This window comes from Lactuca serriola, chromosome 4 (assembly GCF_051521515.1).
Source record: "Lactuca serriola cultivar US96UC23 chromosome 4, Lser_US96UC23_V15, whole genome shotgun sequence".
NCBI classification, from domain to species: Eukaryota; Viridiplantae; Streptophyta; class Magnoliopsida; order Asterales; family Asteraceae; genus Lactuca; species Lactuca serriola.
Window position 1 is genome coordinate 145,476,737 of NC_136411.1, and position 10,903 is coordinate 145,487,639.

The following is a 10,903-nucleotide window of genomic DNA, read 5'->3' on the forward strand; positions in this document are numbered from 1 at the left end:
GCAAGTGAATGAGAATGAGGAGAGCGGATGAGAGTCCAACTCTAAAAATGTGGGAATAACTTGTGAGAGAGGGAAAAAGTACAAGGAAGTGACAAGGTATGGTGGGGAGGTGTGTGGGTTAGTCATGGAGTGGGTGTGGTGGTTGCTTGTGTCATAATTCAAAGAAAAGTCAACACTCCACCTCTTGTACTTCACCCACTCTTCTTGGATAAGATTTATCCCCAAAAACGTGATTATTTAATAAATATGGGGTCTTATATGTTAAAATATAATTTTGGGTGAACATCTCGCGTTTAAATGATCAAAACGGGCTTAAAACGCAAAACTAGTCGAAAACCGGGAAGAAAAGTCGAAGTCTGCGAAGCCTCTCGCATGGGACCGAAGGTGCGAGGGTTCGGCCCTGAGAAGGCTGGAACCGAAGGCGAGCTTGTCAGGCGCGGGCTTGTCAGAAGCGAACCTAGGCGAGGCGAGAAGCGAAATAGACCGAGAGGAGGTTCGGTCCAAAGGGACCTTCGGGTTCGGTCCAGCAGGGTTCGGTACTCAGCAGTTCGGTCCTTAAGAGGACTTTCGGCTCTAAGAGGGTTCGGCCCCATAGAGTAGGTTTCGGGTCATTAAGCCTATTTTACTCGTTTTTATCCCGTTTCAAGCCATTTTTGACCCGTTTAAGGGTCGGGATGGCCCAAATGATTACGAAAAGTTACGGAAACTTTTGAGAGAGATTTGGGAGAGATTCCATATTCTTGGAGAGATTTGGGAGAGATTCCATATTCTTGGAGAGATTTGGGAGAGATTTGACATACTTGGAGAGATTTCACATACGGGGAGAGATTTAGGAGAGATTCCATATTCTTGGAGAGATTTGGGAGAGATTTGACATACTTTGAGAGATTTCACATACGGAGAGAGATTTGGGAGAAATTTGACATACTTGGAGAGATTTCACATACAGAGAGATAGAGTGAAAGAGATTTAAGAGAGGTTCCATTTACGACCTTTTTGAGTATCCGGCTTCGCAATGCAGGATCCGTAAACCCAGTTAAGCCACGATTTAGTGTTCTACACACTCCCAATGAGTGTGAAATAGTGTTTTATCGCTTTGGTTCATTGTTTAGCATTATAAAGGCTAAGGAAATTCAAACACACGAATTTTCCAATTGATATTTTCTCATTAAAATAGCGAGTTGTACAGTAATTACATAACGTAAGCCCTAGTACACAAGGGTTAATTGAGTCGACCGGTTTGACTTGTTGACTTTAGTTGACTTTGACTTGACTAGAAATTGACAGTTGTCACAACGAGCATGATTAGTAACCATCGTTTCGGTCCCTTTGCCAGCATGATTAATGTTCGATAAATACCCATTGGCCAATAGACACCACTTTTGAAACCCAGAGAACCTTCTTTACCGATAGTAGTCCCTTCAGCAAACTATTACATCACACGACGTGTATTACTAACACCCTGATTTATATGAGCAGGTAGATATTGCAAGAGGTAGGTTTTAATAAAACCAGTTCTAGAGCAAACACTATATGCAAGTAGATCATTTTCAAAATGAAGGTTACTGCCTTGTTTTCGTAAACATCTTACCAACAAATAATTTACATTCATGTACCGACAATAAACATCTTATGTTACTTTAACTTTTACAATTTTATTACAATACATTCAAGGATCACTTAAGATTGCAAATTTATTTAACCATAATTCCACTCTAAGAGGTTTAATCCAATATTACGAATTCTCACTTTGTTTATACATACCATCCTTCATTGTTTTGTGTTGTATCCACCCTTAAATTGCTAATACTTACAACTTACCAATTACTTCATGAACAAACTTTCTTGGGATATTTTGAGGATGAGCTCATTAACGTCATTGACCTCGACAGACAAGAAATCCAAACGAGTCATTATCCCACTTCCATCCATCTTTTAAGATGAAACAAAAAAAACTATACAGTAATTTTTATCTTATTGACACTTATCTCTATTCCAAGAGGATCAACTACTAGGAAGAACGAAAGTTAAGTAAACTCGTTAAAAAAAAGTAACACATAAAGTAAACTTATATCACAAACAAACAAACAAACATCCGATCCGATCCTAACCATTGCTGCTCACCTTATTAAGAGTCGTATAAATTAAACAAAAAACAAAAAAACAAAAAAAAACGATGCAAAACAAAATTGTCCTCTACCATAATTAAATAAAAAAAACGAACCAAATCTCTCTGAAGAAAAAAAAAACATAAACTTTCTATCTCTTGGCAGCAATCGTCTCTCCATATTCAAACATTTTGAGTACCTTTTTTTTCTGTTGGTGTTCAGCGTTTCCCAGCAGCTGCTTTCTTAGCACCAGGCAGAGGATTCTCATCATCATCAGACTCAATATCACCATACTCCCACATCCCCAACCTCTTTGTACGCGCTTCCGTCTGATACTTTTCCAGCTCATCAAGCGCCACCTGTCGCTCTTTCGGCTCCCACCTCCTCCTTTTCTCCAACCTCGCAAGTCCTCCCTAAAAAAATGCTTCCAAAATTAATCCCAAAAAAAAAAATACGGTTTTAATATCTTATAAACGAAAAATACGAACATTGAGCATCGAGGCATTGATACTGATATCAGATTCGGGATCGATCAAAGTCACCAACAGCACAGTTCCAGTTCCTTGACCTTTGACTTTTCCACCAGAAGTATCTCGTTCTTCAATAATCGCCCTGAACTCCTTGGGCCCACTAAGTGTGCTTTCACTTAAATGCATTGCTGCTTCCTGACCATAATCGTCTTCCAAAGTCGGCACCTTTAAGTACGCCAGCTGGCAAAGCTGGGCCACCCCAGGTGCAGAAGAAACCGATGCATCAAGTGGACGTAACTGATTGTAAGTAACAACTTCTTGGTTCCCGTAGTCGATGTAAAACACTTCGAATTTGTCTTTTGTCGATTGCACCACACCACGCGGACCACTCACCACCTGCCACGTCATCATCAAAAACAGAATTTAATTATTTATTGAATTTAATTATTGGAAGAAAAAAAAACAAGTATAAAACATGATTCTTACCATGGCACGATTCCATGAGTTATCTGCACTGAACTGTGCAAGGACGATATCGCCCTTTTTGGGATTGAATGCGCCAAGTACAGGGGCTTCTTTGAGGTTTAAGGAAGCGAGTTGTTGTTGGATAGAGGCGACTTTTGAATCTGAAACAGCTTGGACATAGAATTGGCCTCCGCTAAGGACTTCGGTCACAACAACCTTGATCTCTTCTTTTTGTTTTTTGTCTTGAGTTGCACCATTGGTGACTTCTTCACCTTCCACGTAGTTTTCCCATATCTGAAACAAATTTATAAAATCAGAGTTTTTACATTTTTGATTTTATTGTATTATGAGAAAATTTGATATATTATCAAACCTTTAGTTTCTTATTCTTGGCAGACTGTTCGGCTTGAGCAAGAAGATGAGCATCTGGAATCCTATCAGCACCAAACGTCTGAAGTCTTGCAAGTCCGGCTTCTAGAAGATGAATCGCGACATTCGTTTTTGATTCCCATAATGACCCCAAGAAGGTTCCGGTCCTATCAACTGTTTCCACTTCAATCTGAAATAAATAAATAAATAAAATAGTATTAACAAACGACGTGATAGTAAAAATTATTAATAATTGATTATGGGTGAGTGAAATTACCTCAACGTCCCTCTGCATGATCTTGCGTCTCATGAGTGCAATAGCTTCGTTAGAATAAGGCTCGTCACGTGCGGGACATCGGACACCGGAAAACGAAAAGGCGATGCTGCATGTTTCTTTGGGGACAAACAGTTTGAATCTGTGTCCACTGAGTACATATTCAACGACAGCTGTCATTCTCCTGTTACGTTGCAAAAACGGGAGGAAATCTTTGGCTTTCTTGGCAGATGCCTGAAAAAAAAATTCCAAAGTCAAAACATTGCATACAAGTCAAACATGAATAAGCAGAGTCAAGATTTTAATTTTATTTACTAACCGTTAAGAGATCTGTGACATGCATGACTGGAGGATCTTTAGCGGAATGAATTCCTTTCTTTCCGGATGTAGCACGGGTTTCAGCTGCTAAAAGATTCTCATAGTAATTTGATCTTTCCTCAAAGTCTCTATGTCTAATCACAGTGCCAAATCCACGTGCAATAATCAGCTCAGCAACGTTAACACCCGGTTGCTGGGTTGCTGCTGGAGTAGTAGCAGCAGGAGGAGTAGGAGTAGGAGTAGCAGAGGAGACATCTTCAGTTTCTTTCCCTGGAGTCAGCAGAAACACTGACCCAAATCCCATTACCCTTGAATCTGCGGGCCCAGCTGGGGCAGCAGATCCATCAGCAACTGGGACCTTCCGCGAATATTCCATTGAAACTTGAACCTAAAAAAGTTTAAAAGTAATCATCAAAATCAACCTTCAACTTTTCTATATTTCAAATTAGGGTTAATGTCAAGAATTTGAAAGTGTTTAAAGAAGGTTGAAATGTAATAATGTTACCTGACGACCCATTAATCTTGTCCTGAGAAACTCCCTTGCTTCACGGGCATAAGGAGCTGGTTTCTCCTCTCTCCTTGGGTTTCCCAATTTGGGGCATCTGATACTTGAGAGATTGACTCTTCTTTCAGCAGCTGGACTACCGAATGGTAGTGAATCATCAGCAACAACAATGCAGTCCCCACTAACAACTTCAACTACCTGTAAAAAGTTTTAATTTAGTAAACTTTATTTAAAAATGGAAGAAATGAGATTAGTTTAAAGACAAACCTTTCCAGTGAAGTTATCTGATATGGCCTTTGAATTGGTAGCTGGGGGAACATAGTTTGTCCAAAGCCTCAACTTAGTCTTCTTTGCTAGAAGTTCTGCAGCTTTTAACTTCCTTCTGGCTTCATCTTCCATCATACTCGCACTCCACTCAACATATTTTGCATATCCCTAATTAAAAAAAAAAAAAAAAAGAACAATATGTTATAAAGAAAGTTGTAAGAAAGTAGGTTGTCATTTTAAAACATAACATACGTTTTCAATAAGCTCCATTGCCAGATCCTTTGCTGATTCTCCATCAGAGTAATATACAGAACCAATCAGATTGCTAAACTTGTCAACACCCTCAAGAACAATCCGGACCTGTTCAATAATAAACATAGAAATAATCAAACCCAGTGTCCTTTATGTCAACTTAATAAGGGGAAATTGCAAGATATTACTCACATCTCTGTTTAGAACACGGATCTCAGTAAAATGTTTAGCTTCCCTCCCATAAGGATCAGGGGAAACTTCATTGAAGCCTGATGAGGCTGAGATTCTTTGGGCTGATGTTAAGGGCCCACGTGACTCGGAATTATTATTTTCTCCATTTGTCTCTTCGGATGGGACCTCAATTGGTATTGTAGGTTCTTGTGTTGTCCTTCTTCCCATTGATGGTGCCTAGTAAACAATTAGATAAATTAGAATTAAATATATCATTCCATTCCTCGAAGGAATGGGATAACACACACAGATACTGTGAGAAGGAACCACATTCTGTGAGGAATGCATGATTCCATTCCTTTGTGGTATTCAAAAAGAATGCATGTGGTACCTGGATTCCAGCAACAAATACTTGGACAAACTGAAACTCTGGAAGCAGATAAACACGAAGTGAACTTCCATCACGAACTTGTTCTACAATGGCTTCCATGGGTTTGCCTTTGTGTGAAGCTAAGAGGCCCATGGCATCAAGATTGCTGGGATCACCAACAGCAGATGGAGGAAGGTTCCTGATAGCTGCCTCCACAGCACCCGGAGACTAAAATCCATCAAGAAAATGACACGTCATCAACATGTAACAATACAACTTATAAACACCATGCATAAGGCAACACAGTAATTACTAACTAACCCTATCCCATAAACCAACTCCTTGTTGTCTGGCTTGTTCTTCAAGGCGTAGGAGTTCAGTATGCTCAGGAGTAACCTCTCCTTTTCCCTCTTTAACCTGGAATTAGTATTTAGTAAGTGAAGCTATGTTGAATGTGAAGGTGAAAATTCTATTAAATGAATTGGAATTGGAATTGGAATTACCTTTGCCCAGCCATGAGTGACAACCTCATTTCCAACATTTGAAGTACCGATGAAAACACTGCAGAATTCTCGGGAGAAATTTGGGATGGTGTATTCGGTTCTAAAGACAACATCCTGGTAAACAAATAGATATATATAAACATTGTCATGAGATTTTTAAATTAAAATGAAATATGAATAATGGAAATCAAAGGGTTCTATGAATCAGAACCTTTCCTATGCACAACTTCCGTAGAAATTCTCTGCTTTCCCATGCAAACGGGTCATCCTGGCCACCTCTACGTGCCTAAATATAAAACAAGAAAATTGTTCCCCATCACTTATCAACAGAATTAGAATTATTACAAGTATAATTCCTAGTACAAGTTCATAAAGGTCAGATAGAAATAGAAAAGAAACTGCAGAATATGGCATACACCAACATAAAAAAAGGTATTCACTTAATTTAGAAAACAAACCAATTTATCCACTAGGTTAAGAAGTCACTTCGTTATGGCTTTAAATAAGTGGGTGGTAATTGGTGAGTGGTGAAGAAATAGTACTATTTGTAGTAGTAGAAGACAACTGGCTTATAGCAAAAAGTAGGAATCTTGGTAAAATTTGCAGTTTTGGGAGCCAGCAAGAAAATGAAATGGCGACTGGCTACATTCCAAAAAAGTGTTTAAAACCAAATTGTATGATCAGATCAAACCTACTAAATAAATACTCAATGCTTGCTTTTCAGAACAATTTCACAAAAAAAACTGAACAACGCCTCTAAAAACAAATTCTGTCACCATTCAAAAAGGACATAATGTAGGAATAAACACAATTAGGTAAACATACTAATCTTGGAGCCGATAGATGAGCTAAAACGATTGTCTTCTCAGGGGGGATTTCCGCTTTGGTGAATCCCATAATCACCAAGGTGTCGCCAGACATAACAGCTTTGACTTTTCCTCTCAGCCATCCTGAATTTCCAGCTGGTTGCGCCATCCCTTAAGATCTGAAAAAATAAAACACATAAATCATCAATAATTAAAAGAAAGATGTATACACATTGAATGCAGGTTGATAAACCCTAAAATCTCAGAACACATGGCACATAATTTGGTCAGTGTTACATTACATATCCAACATGTATTCACGTAGAAAAAACCAACATTTCCTTAATGTTCATAACTTCACAAGAAAACACAGGATCAACATAAACCCACTAATATCCAATCCATCATTCAAAAGAACTTATCGAAACCTAATTAAGTAATCGTGAATCGATGATACGCTCATTAAATTACATCAATTTAGATTCCAATCTTCAGATCCATATGCAATAATATAATAAAAATCAACATTTTCAAAACAAATCCAAGTAAAACCACATAACAATCACGGATACACACATTGACACTCCAAACACATCATATAACTCAAATCACTATCCAAGATCGACAATTCATCAAACAAAAATCAATCCAACGACTCCGATCTATCAAATAAAAGAACCAAAATTTACAGTATTAACGTAACATCCTGCATGTAAACGCGCAGATTCGTAGAAACAGCGTTACTTATTAGATCGGTAGACTACAATACCTGAAGGCTAACTGTTCTGGATCGATCAAGGAAAACACACACAGAAATCGAACAAACTCAAAATCAACCAATCTGAAATGAAACTTCGAGTGTAGAATTATCAAAATCCACACATAATTAAACCCGAATTCGAACGAAAACTACGGTGATTCAAAATTGAGACCAGAAGGAAGTAGTTCGGCCGGCGGAGGAAAATTTGTGACACTATACAAAGAGGCTGTATTTATATAGCAGGGGTCGAAAATCGATATCAGAAGCAATTAAATATACCCCTTCATTTTGAAGTAAATTACTAAAAATGCCATAAGGTTTCCGCTAACAGTTTCTGACTACCCTTGGTGTTGGACTACCAGATATGTATCTACTATCTATGACGACATTTTACTTCCACGTCGGATCTTTCAACCAATCAGAATGCATCACATATGCTGACTCATCGAATTAAATCGTGTCTACCTAAAATAGTAAAAGCAGGGTTACATATTTTACCCTGAACTTTTTTACCATATTTATGTACTCAGATGATGTTGGATTTGTGTCTGAAATTGTATTAATTAGGTTTGAGTGTTTGATAAAAAATTAATATTTATTATAAGTTTTTAATTATTTATAATTGAGATTAGATTATTGAGATGGGTAAAAAAGTTATCTCCAAACTTTATTTTTACAAAAAATATAATTTTAATTACTTTTATAAAAGTTATATAATTAATAACAGTATTCTAATTTTCTGAATAGAAAGATTTAGAATGTCTAGAAACATCAATAATGAGTTTATTTTAATTTGACAACCCATAACTAAAAATATCTTCTAAAAAATTGATTTTTTTTATTGTGATTAGCTAGGGCACTCGTGTAAAAGATCAATCATTACAAAATATTATTTTGTCTCCTTTTATACCCATTTTCACCCACTTCCTCACAAATGTACAAAAAACAAAGTAGCAACGATCAATTTATATCGAACATATACTATATACATTACATCTTCTCTTATTTTTCAGTTGTGACAATATTACCAATTTACCAAGCATGAATTTATTGGAAAACACTACAAAGTAAGTAATTTTAAGAATCTAATTCATGCCTACAAAGATAAGAGTTCGTAAGAAAACGAAGGGTTTCCATAAATCATATCCCTCCAAGACTCCAATGTCAAAAGGTAAATGTCATTTTTACGCATACACGTCTTTGGCGTGTGAATTGTTCATTCTAGTGACTTGAAACCGCAATGTCTCTTTCCATTCTATAATTAGATTTCTTGCAACCATGATGGAAATGATGGAAAGACCTTATCTAGTAAAAGGGCATAATCATCTATCTTATTGAAGCAAAATTAGATAATGAGGTATCCAAATTTGTCAAGTTTGTTATACAAAAGCTTGTCTAAGTTAAAGAAAGTGAGCATATGTTGTTCTTATATGCATGCACACATGTTAGGTGATATGTGATGGAATGATATATATTTTAAGATGCATATTTAATATTTTTTTTATATTATTATAGATATATGATGCTTAAAATATATAAATTTGTATTTTGCATATTATAATGACTAAAAGATAAAATATAAAATATTTAGAGCATATTCTGGAAGAAATTATTAAGCAAGATTCAAATTAAAGATATCTCTAAACTGGCAGAAGATTTCGAAGATTTCTGAAGATTTGGTAGTCCGTGCAGTGGATATCTTGTCTAGCCGGAAATTAAGGCGACATCATATATCTATAAATTAAAGTTCGGTTTCTTATTTTTCAAGGGAGAGACAAGAAAAAACAAAAAACCCTATAAATTGTAGCAATTAAAGTCCTAAAGCTAGAAGAAAAGTCTTTTCATTACACATTTAGAATTAATTTGGTTTGCAATATGTTTAATTTTTCAGATTATTCAGTTATCTAGTGTAGATTATAGGGTAAGTTCATATACTTTCGTTTATAGTAGATGATCCAAGATTGATTATGTTTTAATTCATTGAAAGGAGTTTGATGTGACATCTTCAATTTCACAGTCAGAAATAACCGATTTATTTATGTTTATTTAATATCAGAGTATCCATTTTTAAATAATAATATTGCGGAATTTGTTCCCAAAAACATGATAATAATATTATCAAAGCATTTCTGAAAAAAAATGTATTTTATTTATATTTAAAAATCTGGGATGTAATCGTCAGTACAATACATAAGAATAAACGGAAATAATATAGGCCTTACAAACATCTATTATTTTACTGGCCTATAATCCATAAATCTATCATATGATCATCACATTTGTGCTCTCGTACCATTATTTGTAATACAAGAAACTGAGTGGGTCAAACTTGGGAAAGTATGGTGAGCACATAGGGTTTCAACCTACAGTAATTAAATTCTTTAATTATATTATTTTCATCAAATAATTCAACCTGATTAATTATTCCCGTTATCCTTAAATTATGACCTAAAATACTAGTCTCGAGGGACCTATCCTAAGGATCATTGTAAGCATCGGGGTAGACAATATTGCTTTGGGGATTCTGTAACGATATATGTCAATAAGGCAATCATGAGGGGGTGGAGTACATATGGTGAACACATAGTTCAAAAAGATCTACAAATTGCGAGTCTGCTAGCATTCCACTGTAACACCCATAAAATCATGCCAAATTTGAACTTTTAAAAACATTTCAAAACCATTAAATGATTACAAACGTGTTTCCAAAATGTATAATATCAGAGTTTTTCCCAGAAACATAAACAAAACATGAGGAGTTGTACGATCACGCCTTTACCTTGCCGCGATCCCCTGATGTACCTGAAACAATAAACTGAAAACTGTAACCCGAAAGCTTAGTGAGTTTCCCCCAAAATACTGATACACTGCACATAACACATATATAAATAACAACATGTACTGGTCCACATCTTTACAGACTGGATTACCCCTGGTCCCATAGTATGAGTCTAGATTGCCTTTCGGGCCCACAGCTCACATCTGGATTGTCATCGAGCCCAAAGTATGAGTCTCCCTCAGCTCGTATCTGGAATGCTCCCGAGTTTGTTAGTTGTCGCACGGAGCAGCATCACCTCAACCCATCCCACATAATATGTCGACATATAACACAACTAATGCACATATAGATAATCACATAATACTACAGGTAGTCCTACAGATCTACCTAACTGGCATAGCAACAAACATGCAACACTAACTCATACTCATCATACTACAAACTGCTAGGATATCATATCCAATGGGCCGCCATTGGTGCCTTAGA

The 10,903-nt window shown here is 36.5% G+C and overlaps 1 protein-coding gene across 1 annotated transcript; it reads right to left on the reverse strand.

Annotated features, from left to right (window-relative positions):
• Nucleotides 1-2,040: 2,040 nt before the first annotated feature.
• On the reverse strand, nt 2,041-7,851 carry LOC145102685 (ribonuclease TUDOR 1-like). The gene is made up of 16 exons (XM_079040142.1): nt 7,648-7,851; nt 6,898-7,057; nt 6,284-6,358; nt 6,073-6,186; nt 5,891-5,986; nt 5,591-5,797; nt 5,221-5,436; nt 5,029-5,136; nt 4,777-4,944; nt 4,510-4,707; nt 4,006-4,392; nt 3,690-3,920; nt 3,417-3,602; nt 3,065-3,337; nt 2,597-2,974; nt 2,041-2,521 (listed from the first exon to the last, which is right to left on the reverse strand). Exons 2-16 carry the CDS (start codon nt 7,045-7,047, stop codon nt 2,327-2,329), a joined length of 2,982 nt encoding a protein of 993 aa, XP_078896268.1. The 5' UTR covers nt 7,048-7,057; nt 7,648-7,851; the 3' UTR covers nt 2,041-2,326.
• Between the last annotated feature and the right edge of the window lie 3,052 nt (nt 7,852-10,903).